At 44.1% G+C, this 20838-nt stretch overlaps 1 protein-coding gene across 2 annotated transcripts in view; it reads left to right on the forward strand.

The window, feature by feature from the left end:
* Positions 1-20838, forward strand: part of PREX1 (phosphatidylinositol-3,4,5-trisphosphate dependent Rac exchange factor 1) — a 411313-nt gene that overhangs the window by 387429 nt on the left and 3046 nt on the right. For both annotated transcript variants that reach the window (XM_029611388.1, XM_029611389.1), the window contains exons 33-39: positions 4554-4653; positions 6599-6742; positions 7510-7627; positions 10982-11039; positions 11900-12087; positions 12647-12749; positions 16527-16594. In XM_029611388.1, the coding sequence (XP_029467248.1) occupies positions 4554-4653; positions 6599-6742; positions 7510-7627; positions 10982-11039; positions 11900-12087; positions 12647-12749; positions 16527-16594 (779 nt within the window). The remainder of the gene's footprint in view (positions 1-4553; positions 4654-6598; positions 6743-7509; positions 7628-10981; positions 11040-11899; positions 12088-12646; positions 12750-16526; positions 16595-20838) is intronic.

Below are 20838 nucleotides of genomic sequence, written 5' to 3' on the forward strand. Positions count from 1 at the left end.
TCTCCTGTTTCAGGGGCGAGGTGAACGGAACTTCCCTGTCAGCTTATCCAGATGTGGCCCATTTTCTGAAAGGGGTGAAGAACCTAGGTGGCCGGTTCCCGTGTGAAATCTTAATCTAGTATTGGAATTTTTAACAGGGCCCCCCTTTTGGCCACTGCACAGTCTTTCCTTGCATTTATTAACCTTGAAAATGGTATTCCTAGTGGCTGTATGCTCGGTGTGTTGCATCTCTGAACTGCAGGCATTGTTGTGTCGGGAACTGTTCTTCCTGATGACTCCAGGAGCGTTACAACGTCATACCATTCCATCCTTCATGCCCAAGGTTGTCTCATTCATTTGAATCAGTCCATTTCGTTGCCTTCCCTAGATAAGCACAGGGACATGGAGGAATACCACCTCCTTTGTCATTTGAATGTCGGTAGACTTTTGGTGTGATATCTGGAAGTTTCAGAACTGGTCCAAAAGACAGACTGCTTGTGTGTCTTTCTTGGTGGCAGGAAGCAGGGTGAACCAGCTTCGCGGGCTACCATAGGTCACTGGATTAAGGAAGTGGTCACAGGAGCCTATGTGTAGGCAGGAAAGCCATTACCTTCTCAGGTTAAAGCTCATTCCACTAGGGCTTAGACGGTCTCATGGGCGGATGTTAGACTGCTGTCTCCCATCGATATCTGCTGAGCGGCGATGTGGTCCTCCTTGCACACCTTCTCTAGGTTCAATCGCCTGGACGTACAGGCCTGAAAAGACGCAGCCTTTGCAAGGGCAGTATTAACCGGACCGTGGGCAGCCTCCCACCCCAATCGGGAGTAGCTTATGCATTGGTCCTGAGTCCATCTGGCTACACACTAGGAAATGGAGAAATTATCGACTTGATAATTTTGTTTTCCTTAGTGTAGACAAATGGACTCAGCATCTCGCCCCCGGCAGCCCAAGAACGGTGCCAAGGATTCGCCTGTGGAGTGGATGTCGATTCCAAGAGATTATGAATAAGCCATCATCCAGTCCCTAGATCAGGGCATCTATAATCTTACTGGGGTTCAGTGTGTATTTGGTTGAGTACAGTTACGGTTATCCATTTCTAATCAAGTTTTTTAATCACATTTTTTGATAGTAGGTTCACAGTGGCTTTTGAAGGGAATACTGAAGAGCTGAGGTCACTGCAGGGGTGTATTTAGGGTGACGTCAGCTTTGAAACCTGACTCCGTCTCCATCTGCTGGCAGGGGAGCACAACTCATTGGTCCTGAGTCCATCTGTCTTCACTAAGAAAACAAAATTATTGGGTAAGTAATTTCTCCAATGCTTATCTAGGTTTGAAAGGAAAGTATGGTGTGGGGCACTGCAATTTAGTTCCATCTAGTAAATTGAAATCATGAGTAGTTTACTTCTGGGTGAGATTTTGTGATCTGCCAGTCTTGTGCTGATGTGTGTGTGTGTGTATATATATTTATACAGGGTGGTATTCTTAGAAATTGTGCAGGCTAATGGAAAAGAAGGTGACTTATCTTCTCATAAAGCTGCCAGCCTTGGCTTGAGGGTGGGGGGACGAGTCTCAGGCAAGACAGATTTCAAAACCGGTGACATAGGTAAATCGCCTTATATGCGTGTAAATTGACTGAAAATTACCCTCTCCCTCAGTGATTGGAAGCAGCGCGGTGTTGCACAGCGCATGTTCTTTTAACCACATTTAAGGGATGCATTCCTAGGAGCGGGGGTTGGGTGGCATATTTTGCGCAGAATCAGAGAATAACGTGCGGGTTGTTCATTCCTTCTTCATGAGCCTTATTTTCCTTGGAAGCTCTAGTTGCTCAGAACACAGGCACAAATGTCCACCGCACGTTTCGCAGCGAACGTATGGACGTTATTTCCCTTCAAAAACGGGTGCAGTGTTTGCAGGTAAAACAGTACCTTCAGCCTTTCTTCCAAAGCGGACAGTTTGAAAATTGTCCCCCCCTTTAATTAGTTGTTTATAAATATTTCAGGGAATCTGCCACTTTACCTTGTGAAACTGGAAAATTGGGTATCCAAATGGCAGATGAAATTTAATGTGGATAAGTGCAAGGTGATGCATATAGGGAAAAATAACCCATGCTATAATTACACAAATGTTGGGTTCCATATTAGGTGCTACAACCCAAGAAAGAGATCTAGGCGTCATAGTGGATAACACATTGAAATCGTCGGTACAGTGTGCTGCGGCAGTCAAAAAAGCAAACAGAATGTTGGGAATTATTAGGAAGGGAATGGTTAATAGAACGGAAAATGTCATAATGCCTCTGTATCGCTCCATGGTGAGACCGCACCTTGAATACTGTGTACAATTCTGGTCGCCGCATCTCAAAAAAGATATAATTGCGATGGAGAAGGTACAGAGAAGGGCGACCAAAATGATAAAGGGAATGGAACAGCTCCCCTATGAGGAAAGACTAAAGAGGTTAGGACTTTTCAGCTTGGAGAAGAGACGACTGAGGGGGGATATGATAGAGATGTTTAAAATTATGAGAGGTCTAGAACGGGTAGATGTGAATCGGTTATTTACTCTTTCAGATAGTAGAAAGACTAGAGGACACTCCATGAAGTTAGCATGGGGCACATTTAAAACTAATCGGAGAAAGTTCTTTTTCATTCAACGCACAATTAAGCTCTGGAATTTGTTGCCAGAGGATTTATTTATTTATTTATTTATTTGATTTTATATACCGACAGCCGTTTGCACATCGTGCCGGTTTACAGATAACTTATAACAAATAATATATAGGCAAAGCCTTTACAAGGAACAGTTTGTAACATAAATGCAGTAACATGGCAATTAACTAGATAAGTAAGTAGGGGAGGGAAGGGTAGGGATATACGAGACAATAGGAGGGGGGAGGGGGAGGGGTGAAAATGGAAAACATAGGGAAAAGATATGTACAGGGGTTCGATGTGTTAGTGGTTAGTGCAGTTAGTATAGCTGTGTTTAAAAAAGGATTGGATAAGTTCTTGGAGGAGAAGTCCATTACCTGCTATTAAGTTCACTTACAGAATAGCCACTGCCATTAGAATTGGTAACATGGAATAGACTTAGTTTTTGGGTACTTTCCAGGTTCTTATGGCCTGGATTGGCCACTGTTGGAAACAGGATGCTGGGCTTGATGGACCCTTGGCTTGACCCAGTATGGCATGTTCTTATGCTCTTACCGTAAAGGCTCAAAGCGACTTGCAGCAGTCCTGCTTAACATTTTGTCTGCTGCTTCTGGATGTGAAACACTAAAATCTCTGCACTAGTAACTGCTGGTGATTTTCTTTTATTCCCCTCTTTCCCCCCCCCCCCCCCAAAAGGAATATTATACCTTGGCTGCTCAGTATGAAAGCTTACCCTGGCTGGCACTGTGTTTTATCACTTGCATCTCCTAGCGGAATAAATTTACTGGAAATATATGGGGGTGTTGGCAATTTTCAAAAGCCATTTACCTGAGTAAGGAGGTGTTCTGAAAATTACTCGCCCTTTATGTACACATGGGGATCGCCGAGGCACCTACTCTTACCCATGGAAAAGTAGGCTGGGTTAGGTCGGGGGAGAAGTATGTATTCAGACAGCATCATCCCTCGTCTTTACCTGCTTTTCCTGTTTTGACCTAACATGTGGCATATAAGCTCTCGAAAGATAGTGAAGAAGGAGATTATTCTAAAACTGTTTCCCGTGGGCTTTGCATCCTACTTTCGTTTTGAGACTCTTTGCAGGTACATTGTGCCTGGAGGCATTTGCTTCCTGCTTTTTTTTTTTTTGCTGGTGTTAGTTTATTTTTTTTTCGTGGCAAATGATGCACTTAGCATTGAGAAGGCCGTCCCCGAGGAACGCCTCCTTTAGATGTGGCTAAAACACCACAGGGCTTGTATTTAGCGCCACTTAAGCCAGATAAATAGGGACTTATCCGGCTAAGTGGCAGCCGCTAAATATCTGGCTCTGTTCAGCAGCCACCAGTTAACCGGATAGGTATTTATCTAGCTAAATAGATAGCCAGATGCCTTGGGAGCAGGCAATGGGTGGATCAAGACAAGGCAACTTATCTGGTTATCTTAAGTGCCTATGTTCATCCTTATCCGGATAAGTTAACCGAATAAGTTAGACTTCCATTGAGCAGGTCTAAAGTTATCTGGATATATATTATCCGGCTAACTAGAACTTATCCACTTATATTCAGTAGCAAAGCTGTGTTGCTGAATATCCCTTCTAAGGTAACTGGATAAGTTATATCCGGATAACTTAGGTAACCGGATATCTTTGAACATTGGACCCAATGTGTGCTCTTAGCCGCAGTAAGGGAGGGAATGGAAGCTTATCTTCTACGTGCATTAAGTTAGTCTAACAAAAAGGTTTCGCCTTACCTATATTTTCTTTGGGTGGCTTTTATTTCCGCGCCTTCAGATGGACTGACACGGTGACCACACTGCCACGTCTCGGGGGAAGAGGTGCAGGGTGTGACTTGGGCTGCCACTGAAGTGTGTCATGGGGACAGGATTGCTGTGCTTTTTGAAACGTGATGTAGTAATGTTGTTTTTAATCTGTTGTTTCTAGAAGGAGGAGCGCACTATGCTTGAAGACATTAGAGTCACTCTCTCGGAACTGGACAAGGTGGTCTTTTATTTTAAGCAGCTGGATGAAAGTCAAGTGGCAAGTAAGAGCATTGTCCCAGCAGGTTTATTTTAATTTTATTGTTCTGCATCTCATAGTTCAGAATCCGAATCTACACACATGGGAAAGACCATAAATAGCATCTGTCTTTTTAACTCACTGTGGACCTTGGTTCCTGTGGATTTTATCCCAGGCACTTTAACCCCATTACGGAAGGTGCCCCTTGGACCAGAAATCCTCTGGCAATATAGAATATATATTCTCCAGTACCTAATCGAGGTAAATAAGATTCTGGTCCATGATGGGTGCTCATATTGAGGGTGATTTTCAAAAGTATTTATATGCATAAACCCTGGTTTTATGAATATAAAAGGCCTTTTCAAAATGGCCTGGGTGGTGGTGGCGGGATGATTTGTGCATGTAAACATACGCGCACAAGTGATTTCACACGTACTTTTCATAGAGATGTTCATTCGTTGGGCCGTTCGTTTCATTTCTTCTGTGGGTACTCGCATACCATTCGTTCTTACATGTGTACTATAAATCCGTGAGGTACGCATCTACCTATGAAATGAATGGCCCAACAAATGCACGTCCCTACAAGTTTTTTCATGCACTACAAAGAGGCATTTCAGGGGGAGTGGCTCTGGGGCAGGGATATGTTTTACACATATACTTTTGATTTTCGAAAGTATGGCTGCAAATATACACATGCAAAGTTACACCTGCTCCCAAGTAGGTGCAACTTTGTGCATATAGTTGATGTATAATTCCACTTTGAAAATTCAGGCTAAAATCTGCAAATAAAAGTACCCACAGGCTTTAGTCTATTATGGTCTGTTTATTACCTTTCACCAGTATAAAGGAAAAAAATACACCATGATCATGGTGAGCTAGGTTGGCTCTGCAGTATCACAGATTACCTAAGCAGTACTAATATTGGCAAACTGAGCCAAACATGATTCAAATGCCATAGGGGAAACATCACAGAGGAAATTCTTTTCCTGGACGGACACTTTAATAATTCATAAACAGTGATGGGATTTCTTGAAAGGATCTCTAACCTCATTTTGCAGTAATTATCTATGAAATGGGCTTTGTTCTCAGAACCTGTGGGGAGCAGCGAATGCTTTTATGTTTACAGCACTGTCTGCCCTCTGGTAGGAATGGTGCAGTGGAAAAATTAGTTCACTGTTGAAGCAAGCCACTTCTCATGAAGAAATTACTGGCATTTGCCTTTCTGTAAAAGTGCATTACCAGAGAAAAGCTCAAATGAATTGGGCCTGCTCCAGTGCAGATTTCATCTGATACAGTTCTGACCTGCAGCATAGCAACCTGTTCCCTGCTCCTTCTGAGAAGAGGGAAGGTTAAGGGACTGCAGGGAATCTGCGGAGGCTGTGATATGTTTTGTTGTGTGGGCTAATACAGCATCACTTGATGGCGAGCTGTCTTCTATGACAAATCACAGAACTGCTATTAAAAAAATGGGTCTGGAAAAATGGTCAAATAAATGTTAAAAGGGTTATCATCAAGAGTCACATCTGAGGAAGGGGACTTAAGTGCTCTGGAAAGCATATGTGTACTAGAACATAATAAAAGAGATCACAACCTACCCAGAGTCCAGTATCCTGCAGGGCCAGGACAGTTACTAGAACTCTGCAGTACAGAGCTGCAACCAGAAAAGAGTAAAGAGAAGGATGCAACGTCAGTCTGGAGTTTCAGCCTCCCTGTTGCTCTCTTGTATTAGCAGGGCTGGTTAAGTCATGCTTTGAGGGATGTTTTTGGAAGTGACATGGGATTAAGGGACACGTCATAAAGCTGAATTGAATTGCATTGGGTGACGTGAATTTGTTTGCAGGACATGGTGAACTAAAATACCCCTGTGATGGTTATAACGCCAGCCAGAAAATGCTATAGAACTGTAAAGTTTATCCTTTTAAGCTAAACACTCTTCTTTCTTTGTTTTTCTTTTTTCTTTTCCTTTTCAGACACATGTATCTTCTACCACGTAGAAGGAAGTCGTCAATCCTTAAAAGTCCTATTTTACCTCGACAGTTACCACTTCTCCAAGTTACCATCTCGGCTTCAGAACGGCGGGAGTTTGAAGCTCCATTCTGTGCTCTTCACCAGAGGTGCCGTGCTCGTTCCTTACATGGCAAAGCCAGGACAGATAACTGCGTGGCTGTCCCTGATGGGAAACGAAAGGGCTGGCAGCCAGTGCGGCTGTGCTTTTACTTATAAAGATCTCAGGGCATGTGATGTGGAAGCCCTGTAAATATCGGTATAAAATGCGCTGTGGCCATTGTAGTACTTTGTCACTGCTAAGCAGAGGCTGGCAGTATCATCGACTAATAGCGCCGTACGTGGCAATGCTACACACAACAGCCTGAAGTGGTAAACCGTTCTTAAGCTATTTATACTTTATTTTTACCCACGTTACAGTAAGAATGGTCGTCCTCCTAATGAGGCAGCGACTGTATTGGGGAAACTGAAGACGTTTGTGCGTCATGGCTGAACGCCTTGGTCCGCAGTGTGCCCTCCTCTTGTAGAAAAGCAAGTCCACCCATTCATTCCTGTCCGGTAGAATCAGACGTGCTGACGGGACTAGGACCGCTTAGAAATGAAAAGCTGCGGGTGGAAGAGATTCCAATAATTACAGTGCAGGTCAGGACGAGAAGGGGAAGTGAGGGCAGTGTTCCTGTGCTGGCCACTCTCCATTTGGGGGTTGGCTCCTAGAGGAGAAACCACTGTTGGGTCTGAATGGAAATAGTTCAGTGGGTTCTCATTAAAGATCAGCTCTACAAAATGCACCCACCGTGGTGGTGGATGGCCTGCAGCATAGCTTGGGCAAATAACATCTGTGGAAAACTATTGTTTATGAAAAGTGTTTTCTCCTCAGCCTTGGAAAACCTTGAAGGCCAGTCACCAGGAGGCAGCAGCTTATCCTTGGAAGAATTGCAGCATCAGATTAATGGAGTTTCCCTTGAGAAAGTACAACATTATTATCGTAAACTCAGGTAAAAACAAAAAATCAAAAAGCCTTCCACAGAGATAAATGGATTTGTTTAAAATCTTGTTTACAAAAACACTATAAGAAATAACAATATAGTAAGCTAGTAAATGATAGCAAAAAAAAAAAAGACTGATTGGCTCATCCACGCAGTTATTCTTATCCACACTACAAGGATATATTCCCATCTACCTGTCATAGAAGCTTGGCCATTTGTAGGATAAGGCTTGTTCCTTATCCAAGTGAGTTATTTCCTTCTTTACTGGTTCTCTGCCATCCTGGCTAAAAGATACCATTTTTAATCCACCTCCCCCCGTCCCTCCTCCCCCCCACGTCTGATCACCAAGTTTAAAAAAAAAAAAAAAATCTAAACAGCCTCCAAAGCTAATGAGGTCCTAATATCTGGCTTCCCAGGTCCCCGTGGTCCCTGCTGGATGACAACCTGCCACTACCAATCCTCCGAAGTCAACCTGGTTGGTTTCTGAGCAGTTGTAGCCTGGTTATTCCGTGGCCTGTGATTAGACTTAACTTGTGCTCCCTTTGATTGCAGTGAGCAATGTGGGTTCCCTCTAGACCATATCAGAGTGAAAATAAGTCCACTTGTAATAAATAGATATGTGGGTCAGACTTATGCACATGGGTTTGCTTTGAAAAGTCTCCAATACACACAAACACCAGCTATTTGGTATGCATACATCTTTTTAGGAAAATTTTCACGCATACATTTGAATTTGACAAAGTATGCATGTAAGTACAAATATGTCAGTTGTCGTAATGGTCGAGTGGTCTAAGGTGCTGAATTTAAGTGTTTCTTCTTCTCTGTACTTGGTGTTCTGGTCTCCTGATGGAGTTGTGGGCTCGAATCCCACTTCTGAAGTTCTCATTCTTCCGTTCGTTTCCTTGATCTTTAACACTGTGGATCCAAAAAGGCTAGAGGATGGGAATGAAGAGAAGAGCCATGGGGGTGGCTTGCTGGAATGGTGATGGCTACTACCTGGTGATTACTACCCTTACTCAATAAGCCTTCACACGGTTAATGCAACTCCAACATTGCTCTCTGCTTCAACGGCAAGGGGAAATGTGGAAAAGAGGATTTGCATTCAGACAACAACCAACAAGGACTGAACTACATAGTCTGGGTAAACAAATAAGGTTGGGGGTAGCTTGCTTATTGCGGCGGTTACTACCCTAAACCAATTAAGCACAGTCATGGACTCCAGACTATCCATGTCCAATAATATATCAGCACTGGTAAAGAAATCCTTTTACAAACTTCAAATGTTGAAAAAACTCAAACCCTTACTGTTTCCAATGGATTTTCAATCCGTAACTCAAGCACTCATTCTGACAAGTTTAGATTACTGTAACTCCTTATACCTAGGCTTGCCAATATCCACCACTCATCCACTTCACCTCATTCAAAATTCCACAGCAAGTCTATTGTATAAGTTCACTTAGAGAATAGCCACTGCCATTAGCAATGGTTACATGGAATAGACTTAATTTTTGGGTACTTGCCAGGTTCTTATGGCCTGGATTGGCCACTGTTGGAGACAGGATGCTGGGCTTGATGGACCCTTGGTCTGACCCAGTATGGCATTTTCTTATGTTCTTATGTTCATATCTCGTAGGGATCATATCACTCCAATGCTACAACATCTTCACTGGTTACCATTATCTTACCGAGTCACATACAAAATTCTCACAATAATTCATAATCTACTTTACAACCCTACATCTATACAGCTTTGCACTCTATTAAGGATTTACAAACCAACCCGACATTCCCGCTCAATGGACAAATGTATCCTTGAAGTACCCTCAATAAAAATCGTACATCTGGATTTAACATGCAAACGAGCTTTCTCAGTCGCAGGCCCAACTCTGTGGAACTCTATCCCTGAAGAAATCCGTCTAACATCAAATACAAAAGAATTAAAAAAAAACTGCTAAAAACTTCTTTTTACATCAGCCTATAAGATTAGCTAACAGATTTATTCTTTCATTTCATTTAGAGACATCATCTTTCTACCAGCATATTTTAATTGATATTGTATATTAATGTATTTTAATTTTGATTGCAATGTCATTTTATTATGTATGTCGTATGTGTAAACTGCTTAGATGGTCAGATTACTGCCCTATTCTGTGGTATATAAAAACATATAAATAAATAAAAACTTATAAATAAATAAATAAGCATGATACTTCACTTTGAATGCTTATACAGCATTGCTCTCTGTTTCAGCAGCAGGGGGAAATGTGGAAAAGAGGATTTATATTCAGACAACATCCAACAAGGCATTGACCTGTGCAGTCAGGGTAAACAAGCATCGGGGTAACTTGCTTGATGCGGTGGTTACTACCTTTAACCATTAAACCTTATTATTTACCTTTGATGCAACTCCAACGTTACTCTTTGTATCAACGGCAGGGGGTGGCAGGAAATTCGAATAAAACAGTTACCAACAAGGGCCCTGAACTTGGTGGTCGGTGAAACAGATAAGTATGGGAAAATAAGTGTGGGAGCTTGCTGGGCAGACTGGATGGGCCGTTTGGCCTTTTTCTGCCGTCATTTCTATGTTTCTATGTTATCTCCCCAACTCCGCCTCCAGGAACACCTCTGCTCAGTCTGGTAAACACACATGCACACTTAACCTATGTGCATTAAATTTAGCCACATATCGGGTGGGGAATTTTGTAGAAGGCCATTTCTGCATGTAAAGCACTGTTTTACCCATGGAATTCCATTTGAAAATTACCCTTTCAGCATCCAACCAATGAAACAAAGCATGATGTAAATATCAGACCAGGGCAACTCATAAAGCTGACCCTGAGCAGTTAATTTAATAGGAAAATAAAGGTTGATTTGATGTATTCGGCTATAAAACATTTGTTGCACGCTTGTCCTTTTCCACAACTGTAGAGATGAGTAATAGTCATAGAAACATAGAAATGAGGGCAGAAAAGGACCAAATGATCCATTCAGTCTGCCCAGCAAGCTTATGGTAGCATCTTCTGCGCCATAATGGTAGCATCTGCCATGCTATACAAAGTCACCCCCATACTTAGTTTCCCAAACCATCAAAGTCAGGGCCCTTGTTGGTTACTGTCTGAGTCCAATACCCAGTTACCTCTTGCCATTGAAGCAGAGAGCAATGTTGGAGTTGCATCAAAAGTATCAGGCATACTGTACTGTTCACAGAGGATCAGAGCAGATAAAACTGTACAAGCAAAATGTTATTCCATGCCACATACTCTTTTTCTATGCCATCTTTGCAGTTTCATCCCTGTTTCTGATTTTTCGATAACGCCTAGAAAAAGATCACTCTCAAAATAATTACTTTATAATCCTTTCTAGGGCATTTTATCTTGAGAAATCCACGGATTCGAACACCACAGCAGTAAAGATTGACCAGGTACACCGGCATGTAATTACAATGGTCTTGTCAGCTTGTAAGGAGAAATGAGAGACCTACTCTGCAGAAGGTCCCCGGTTCGATCACTGAGGCAGCTCTCGCACTGTCCTTGTCACCCGGGGATAGGGATGCTACACAGGCAGCATTCACAGCCCCCAGTTGGGGGAGGGGGGGGGGGGTTATAGTAATTGCTTAAGGCTGACACCACGTGGCCAGATTCAGGGCCCATGACGGCAGGATTCTGGAAAGAGCCCTAGAGCATGGATTCTGGCCCAGAACTGTCACTGTAGTGATTGGACAAGGTATGTTTGGGGGAGGGGGGGATATAGAAATAGGTGATTAAAGTCCCCCTGATAGTTGTGAGTGACAGTTCATGGCACCAGATCCCAACGTGTGTTCCGACTGAGCTGGAAGTACAAAGGAGCAGGAGAAAACTGCAGGGTCAGAAGATATTGTGCGTGCCCTCCCTCCCACCCACCCATATATGCTGCTAAAATTATGCACTGCATGACGGAGGCATACTAAAAAGGGACATGGGATAGAGCTTAGCAAGGAAATCAGAGTATGCACAGAAATTTCATTTTTGGCTCCGCACGTGTACTTTATCTTGCATAACTTTGCACCTGCAAAACACGTGGGTATAAAAGCACCCATGTTACCTATTAGCCCTCTAAATGAGCTTGCAAGCCTGTGGAGGCATTGACAATTGCTTCTATAAAGTCTTGTTCTTCTGCATTTATTCTTCTGTCTGGTAACATAACACAAACAATTCTCAGCTGCCCCAGAAGGACAGACTCTTGGCGAAATGTGTGAGAAGGACCCTGTTACAACATGTGCTTAATAGACTTATTCCCCCATAGCTGATTCGCCCGATTAACGCTATGGATGAGCTGTGCCGCCTGACGAAATCCTTTATAAGCACAAACATGCCACCATCGGGGTATTCGAGCGGCAATGTATCCGGAGCTGGACTTTTGCCCATTTCTTCAGAGCTCTGCTATCGGCTTGGTGCTTGTCAGATGGTCATGTGCGGCACTGGCATGCAGAGGTGAGATCCCGTGCTTCAGCTTTCTCTGTGTCGCCGCATCTGCTGCAGTGGGAGCCCATTAAAAACAAATCTCAGTGCTCCAAGATGAAAAGCAGAACTGGGATGGGTGGCAGAACTCTAGGGGGACACAATTGCTAAGCATCTGAAGTTGACAAATTGTTGGTGATTCAGTTGGAAATCAGTCAGTGATTGTTTAAAACAATAGTATACGTTAACAGTGGAGGAAATGGATTAGGATTTTAAATTGTGTTTTTTAAGTAGCAGCTCCACTAGCTGTTAGCTCATAAAAATATGCTAAAATGCATTTTTTCTGGTTGTGGTTTCTTGCCCCAATGCTTCTGATTGCTCCCAGTACCTTCCCAACAGGTTCAGAAGAGAATATGCCCTTTTAAAATTAACCTTAGAATCTCTGTAATTTTTCCAGCACTCTCTTTATGATATTGATTTATTTTCAGAGATGTAATTAATTCTGTGTTATGGACTTGTACACTGTGTTTGCTAGCTGTGCGCTTATGTTGCTGTTTGCTTTAACACTTATTTTCTGCATCCGTAAATGTAGAAGCACTTTAAGCGTGTCCCTGGAACAGGCGGCTATCCTTGCTCGGAGTCATGGGTTGTTACCGAAGTGTATCATGCAGACTATGGACATTATGAGAAAGCAAGTGAGTATTGCAATGGTGCAGTTGGGGGATGCTCAGTCCTGCCCCTATTCCACACTGCACAGACTTTTAGCTACATGGAAAAGAGGCGTCCCTAGGAGTGTGTTTAGTTTGGGGAGGAAAAGTGCATGCACTTGGAAGCAGGTCTAAAGTTATCCAGCTGACTTAGCTGGTTTTAGCTGAAAAAGTTGAGTTAGCGAGATAACTTTGTCACATCTCAGAATGCCCCCAAACTGTCTCTTTATTATCCGGCTAAATTATAGCTGGATAACTACTTTTCTCCTAGGACAAGCAGGATGGTAGTCCTCACACATGGGTGACATCATCGGATTGAGCTCGGCATGGAAAATGTATGACAAAGTTTCTAGAACTTCTACACTGAGCATGCTCAGCATGCACTATACCTTGCTTCCACAAGGGGGCCCTCTTCAGTCTCTTTTTTTTTTTCCGTGGAGCTTTTACATCAGTTTCTCTGAGCTCATAGCATGTTTTCTTAAATTGCCTTGGAAAACTTTTTGCACTGATTTTTTTTCCCTCTTCTTCGTATCTTTTCTTGGCACGGGTCTCTCTCTGGTTCCCCTTTAGCTTCCAGCAAGGTTTTTGATGGTTTGGTAAGTTTTATTTCACTCCATTCCCCCGTGGCGGTGGTGCCTCGGTGCCCCCCGGCGTTGGTGGCCTGCTGTCACTGTTCTCGTTTTCAAGCCTTCTTTTCACTTCAACATGGCTGCGTCGGATTTCCGTCGATGCCCTCAGTGCTCGAGGATTATGTCCATCAAGGATCCAAGCGATGTGTGTGTCCACTGCCTGGGGGCATCGCACAATGTCTGGGGGTGCTGCTTATGCAACCAAATGAACCTCGAGTGACGCCGCGCTCACCTCGAAGAGATGGAAAAGCTCTTCGGGGTGAGAAAGGCTGAGCCATCGAAGTTGGCATCGGTGGAATCATAAGAAGAAGAAGAAAATGCCATACTGGGTCAGACCAAGGGTCCATCAAGCCCAGCATCCTGTTTCCAACAGTGGCCAATCCAGGCCATAAGAACCTGGCAAGTACCCAACACCGAAGGACCTTGGAGTCGCAGTGATGGACACCGAGCCATCGACATCTGCGGTGCCTTTGGCTCCATCGATGCCGCCGGCAGATAGGGGCACCAGGGACCGGCCTCTTTTGGTATCTTCCAGGTCGAGGACATCAGGTTCAACGTCATTGACCTTGGCAGTGGGGAAAGACCGGGCCGAGCACTGAGGGAAGCCGAGGAAACATCGGCACCAGTCACCTTCGATGCATGATTCTGGGCTTGTGAAAGCACCAGTTCTTGCCAAGATGCCCCCGAAGCGACCCCACAGCAAGGAGTGCCTAACCTCCATTGATGCTGGGAGTCCACGACAGTCTCCATTGGTCCTGGTGTCAATCATCCATTCCCCTCAGGGATCCGAGGAAGATCTGGCTACCCCTCCTGCCTCCCAGTCCGATTTGGCATTGGCAACCTTCGAGGAGGAGTTGGAGCAGAGAGTCCAGCTGGCAGTTGATCATGCCCTGTGGGGCATCAAGCTAGCAGCACAGACAATATCAATGCCCACACTTTCCCTGCTGGAACCGCTGCCGGAACAGCTCAATGAACTCATCGGTGTGTTACCAACCCAGCTTACATTGGTTCCTGGGAGGCCATCGATGCCCGGCGTGGCATGATGTTTACCCTGACCAATATGTGCTCATTGCCAGTTCTTCCGAGGAAGAGGAAGTCCCATCAAGGCCAGCAGGGACACTGAGGCCTGCAGCCCCCTGTCCATCTTTGCCGGGGTTGGCACCGATGCTACCGGTGCCTAGGCTTCTGGACAAAAGGCCAAGCACCCAGGGCCCCATCCTTTGTAGATTTCAGTGAGGATAACCCCTGGAAGGACGACACTGCAGAATCCTCCTCAGAGGACTTGGAGGGTCTTCCCTCAGAACCGTCTCCTCCAGAGGAACAAAGGAGCTCTCTGCCTAAGGACCTAACCTTCCCAGATTTTGTGAGGGCAATGGCGGAAGCCTTCCCTTTTCAATTAATGATAGAGGAGGAGGACGCTAGACACAAGATACTGGAAATCCTCCAGTTTGTGGAGGCTGCTAAAGAGAACGTGGCAGTCCCAGTACATGAGAGCTTTAAGGAGTTGCTGCTAAGGACTTGGGAGCACCGCCTCACAAGTTCCTCCTGTAAAGGGGAAGGCAAACAGGGTTTACCTCGTCCAACAGGCTACTGGATTCAAAAGGCATCAGCTGGTACACCAGTCAGTAGTTGTCAAATCCGCTCTCAAGAGGGCCAAGCGCTCTCTGACCCATGCCTTGGCACCCCCAGGGAAGGATCACAGTGATGGATGCTGTTGGGGGGGAACATGTTTCAGAGAGCGATGCTCGTTGCCCGCATCGCCTCCAGCAGCTCTACATGAGCCAGTACACTCGCAACCTCTGGAAGCAGGTACAGGAGGAGGCCGAGCAGCTGCCTCAACAGCTGTAAGACACCTCCTTGTTGCTGGTGCATCAGGGCCCGGAGTGTGAAAATTACAAGGCACGTTCCACCTATGATGCTTTTGAAATGGCAGCGAGAGTCTCTGCAGTGGAAATTGTCACCGACAGAATGGCATGGCTGCGGGCCTCGGATCTCTGACTGGGGGTACAAGAAAGACTCGCCAACCTGCTGTGCACAGGAGAGAATCTCTTCAGAGATAGAGGTAAGGGACACGGTAGCCCAGTTATGAGATCATAATGAGACCCTTCAGCATCTCTCCACTGGCACTTCACCCTCCACCCTCCTCAGCTAGGAGGTCTGCGAGGCAGGGTCAGAGGAGGTCTTTCTACCATCAGAGGAAGTAATATCCTCCGACCCCTCACTTCTGTTCACAGAAGGTGAGCTCCCGAGGCCATCCCAGGCAGCAGCATGCTCCCAAGCCCCAGCCGGTGTCCCAGGCAAATCCCAGGATAGGGCTTTGCCTGGATCATAGGGAGCATACCCCAGCCAGCTGTACCCAAGACACTGGAGCACCCCAGTCAGGGGCAGGCTACGGTTCTTTGCGGATCGGTGGCCCAGTATAACCTCAGACCAGTGGGTTTTGTCCATCGTCCACCAAGGGTACCGATTGAACCTATTGGGTGTCCCGCCAAATTCTCCTCCATGCCCATTTTGGGGGCCAATGGTACATCAGGAGGTGCTGTTACAGGAGTTCTCCGTCCTCTTAATGGCCAGAGCGATCAAGCCTGTTCCACCAGGGCAAAGAGAGCAGGGATTCTACTCCCAGTACTTCCTGATTCCAAAGAAACTGAGGGGGGGATCTGGCTTGGCCGGGCCACCTGCTTTGCATATGTTATCAGGAATGGGGGCAGGGGTTCCGTTTGGCCGTGCAACGTTTCTGAATTATATTAAGGAGGAAAATGGATGGGCTGCTAGTTTGGGTTTGGGGTTTTTTTCAGTGGGGGGGGGGGGGAGGGTTACCTGGATAATTTTATCTGGAGATAACTTTAGCCAAGTATATTTCAGCAGCACCTTTACCCCAATAAATGCTGCTGAATATTCAGCTGGATGTTGTTTTTTTGCTTGCCAGCTTACCTGTGAAATTTCTTATCGGTGGAAGAATTGACATGATATTTTTAGGTAAATCTGCAAATGGCTGTGAATCTAATGAGCAGTGGAATTCTTGCCTCATTAGAATTTAATGGCCTTGCAGTCAGAAACAATTGCCGCCCTTAGTTACAGCTTCAGGAGTGAAAGATTTAGTGAGATCAATAACCCATGTTTTCTCTTCCTCTAGGGACCCAGAGTTGAAATCTCTGCAAAAAATTTAAAAGTAATGGATCAAATGCCACCTTCTGCACCACGGTACGTTCTCAGAGTAATGCGTCTGATTCAATGAGAATTAATATCTGTGCTCATTTCTGTTTATTCTGTGTGCAACATTTCTGCTAGTAAAATCATTATGTTGACTGAAAAATGATTTTTGGAAGGCATTTGTTTGAACTTGTTTATTTCTCTTTTCATTTTGCCCGATAACTTTTCATTGGTAAGTTGGGAAGGGTGGCAGATGCATGGAACAGCCTCCCAGTGGAAGTCATGCAAGCAGAAACAGTAACAGAATTGCCGAAAGCATGAGATAAGCACTAAACAATCTTTAGCTGTGAGACAGAGAACTTCAGAGCTGGTGTAAGGCAAACTGGGGCTCAGGGCAGAAACTGATCGGCAGGCACAGCCGATGCTGAGCGCCCTAGAGCTCTCCCTCAGTGGCATCACTCAGGTTTGCCCTTTGTGGCACTGGAGCTCGAGGCAGTTGCCCTGCTCGCTACCTGCAAAACTGGTCCTGGGGACGGTATTGCTGGAAATTATACAGGGTCTGTGGTATTATAACAGCAAGGGAGAATGAGTTGACCAGATGGGCCTTATGATGCTTGAACAATTGTTACTCCTAGTCACTTTTAGTACTGATGTTACTACTTGTCACTTTAAATAGTGGAGTGTGGAGTCCTTCCTTCTTATGTTCTCTTACCCATTGTGTCTTATACTGAAAAGTTACTCCCAGATGTATGTTTTAAATATAGATACTCTGATGTTGATCCTAAACTGTTGCAACTCACTTTTGAGCTCTGCTAGTTGTAGAAAGCATGAAACAAAGAAATGGCGATGGTGGTGGTGGTTTTTATATGCTGTCGAGGTCTCTTTTTCTGTGTTTCTAGACAATTTTCAAATAGTAGTTACAGATCTGTTGCCAGTTTGCCAGTAACCTGATATTTGTCTTCCACCCTGTTACCCTTTTTCACATATGAACTTGCACTTTCATGTACTTTGGCACATGTTGCATCTCTAGATTCGCTTATCGAGGTGTGTTTGCTGGCACGATGCTTTCCAAAGGAATAAATATCTGTTTCAGTAGCTGTTTTTAAAATTAATTCCTAGGGTCTCTTAACCTATAAGATGTATTGTCTCCAGTTCTGGAGGCCATTCCTCCAAATGAATCTAGACAGAGTAGAGGTAGTCCAGATATTAACCACCTTGTGAGGGGAGCAGGGGATAACAGTGGTAACAATGCCAAAATAAACAATAAGTTGTACAAATAAAACCAAATAATTCTTGGGGACCAGAAAGTTACCCAAATAAATGAATAGATTATTATAATTACTACTATTACAATACCCAGTCAGATTATAGCATGTATGTTTGGGTAATTGCCAGGTTCTTGTGACCTGGTTTGGCCTCTGTTGGAAACAGGATGCTGGGCTTGATGGACCCTTGGTCTGAGCCAGCATGGCAATTTCTTATGTTCTTATGTGTACAGAAATGTAAATATTTGCATGTATTTGGGATCTCGGAGTTTGTAAACGGAGAGAAAGGTTCATCTAATTATCTTTGCAAGAGTAACATAATAGAATTTATTAGCATTTTAGCCCAAACTGCTTCTTGAACATGAGAAGGGCGGAGAAGTCAGATGATAAGTCTGTGCCCAAAACTTGCATGATGATGATGACTTTGAAGTTCCTTTTGTGTTCTTTCATTTCTGATACCTTTTTGGCAACGTATCTCTGAAATTCATGGGTGATGCCATCCCTGTCAATCATGGGTCATATTGCATTCACTTTGGACAGAGTAACTGTGACTTTTCACCTAGAAGTTGTTGTATCATCACCAATAGCCCTTGCCTCCCATCATATGGGAGACCAGAAAACAACCAGGAGAGCCGCCTTGTGAGACTGCATGTGCTTGCAGAGGCTGCAGTTTCATACAGACATTGTCGATAATTGGTTTTTCGTCAGTGTCGGCATGGTTCTTCAGCATAGAGCAAGGGTGGACAACTCCAGTCTTCAAGAGCCACAGACAGGTCTGGGTTTTCAGGATATCCACAATGAATATGTATGAGATAGATTTGCTTATGGTAGAGGCAGTACATACAGATCTATCTCATGTATATTTATTGTCGATATCCTGAAAATCTGGCCTGTTTGTGGCTTTTGAAGACCAGTGACATAGAGTCACAACAGCTTCTATTTTTGTTCAGTTCAGCAGTTAGCATGAGTCTTGTCTTCAGCCTATAGATTTGTACCTGGAACCTTGCCTCATGTATTAGGTGCAAGATGTAATTCAACAGAGCCAAACCCAACCATCACACAGTAAAGAGTGATCACATGGTGCAAGGTCTTCACCAAAAGCCCTATGAGATAAGCCTTAAGGATCTAAATATATATGCCCTAGGACCTAAATATATATGCCCTAGAGGAGAGGTGATACAATAGAGATATTCAGTTAGTTCAAATGTACAAACAAGGCCCAGGAGGCAAACATTTTTCAGTGGAAAGGAGTGAGGTTATTATATGAGATCGAAATTGGGGTAAACTCAGTTGTAACATTAAAAACTTTTCTTCACCGAGAGGGTGATTGATGTACAGCAACAGCACAGAGTATCCTTATCCTCAAAGTGAAGGAAAAGCCTGACATGTGTGCCTCAATCCAGTCCTAGAGAAGCCACTCTGGTTTCCAGGATATCCATAATGAATATCCATGAGATAGACTTGCATGCACAGTCTACACTGCATGCAAGACTATTTCATGAATATCCATTGTGGATATCCTGAAAATCAGACCTGGTTGGGCATGACTAAGGCATTGTAACAGGAATTAATCTGGGTAAATTAGATGGTCCCTACAGTCCTTATCTGCTGTTATATTCTAGGTTTGTGGATATGTTCAATAATAGTATAGTGGTTAAAACTGCTTATTTCACTCACTAGCAGGCCATCTTCAGGACACTGAGCTGAGAATCTGTGTATTGTAATGGTTGTGATGGGAGTTACATGGGATAATATTTTAACTAGACCACAGTAAAGGATGCAGTTGACTCTGGAGTGTAATAGTCTGTTTACAGACAGTTATTTATTTGGTTCAGTCCCGACCCTTTGGAACTCCCTGCCACGGGACATCAGATGTAGTCTGGATCTCCTGACCTATAAGAAAAAACTATAAACGTGGCTATTTGCTGAGGCCTTTGGCCCATAGCAGAGGCCTCTGACCTTTCTTGACCTGACCTCCTGGCCTCTATGGCCTAGCTGACTGCTTTCCTCCCTGCTGCACTTCTTCACCCCCTTGGTGTTTTTCAGATGGTGCTTCTCAGATGGCCTGTTCCTCATGCATGCTATCACTGGTATTCTTCATTTATTTAGTGCTGTTCCAAATGTAGTCTTGTATTGACTTAACATTACTGCCTCTTTGTTCTGTTTTTTCTGACACTCTTGGAGCAGACTCCTTTTCCACTCTTCTGTAACATGCTTTGAGGGTGTAATAAACAATGATGATAATGACTATTTATTTTTTTTGCAAGCGTATAGAGAATTTTGTCGTAGACACAAAATTGGAGAAACCCTTTACAACATTGGTTGCTGGGGAATAAGCCAGTCAGGTCAGGATGCATTTTTTTAAGGAGATGACAGGAATTATTATTTATTTATTTTTTGGCGCAGTAGTTCCTCTTTTCTCTTCCAGGGCTGAGATTTGGACTCTGTGAGCCTCCCTTTGCCATTACCTGGGAATTCTCCCCATTTTAACAGACCCTCTCTCCCACTGTTCCTAGTGTGGTCATTGCAGCAATAGTCTTGTGTCCAAGAGCTATGCACCAGAGATTCTTCCAATGAACTTGTTTTGAATTTAGCAGAATCCAAGGCTTTAGGGATTTCTAGAAGGCCAAGACCAAATGATTTTCCAACTATTGTAATCAAAGGAGATTTAATCTCTTTTATGGATCAAGTGAAGAATTTGGGGGTTATTTTTGATAGTAGTTTGGATTTTAAGGCTCAGTTGCATAACATTCTTACCACTGGTTATTATAAGCTTAAACTTTTGCGGTATTTGAGGACTATTTTGGACGTGGTGGATTTTAGAATAGTTGTTCAAGCGTTCATTTTGTCTTCAGTGGACTATTGCAACTCACTATATGTGGGTTTACCTCAAAACCGTTTGTGTGTTTTGCAGTTGTTGCAAAACTCTGCAGTGCGTTTTGTTACTAGAAGTCCATTAAAGGAGCACATCACTCCCCAACTGTGTCAACTTCATTGGTTACCGATTACGTTCTGGGAGAAATTTAAAAT

The sequence above is a fragment of the Rhinatrema bivittatum genome, chromosome 8 (genome assembly GCF_901001135.1).
Source record: "Rhinatrema bivittatum chromosome 8, aRhiBiv1.1, whole genome shotgun sequence".
NCBI lineage: Eukaryota > Metazoa > Chordata > Amphibia > Gymnophiona > Rhinatrematidae > Rhinatrema > Rhinatrema bivittatum.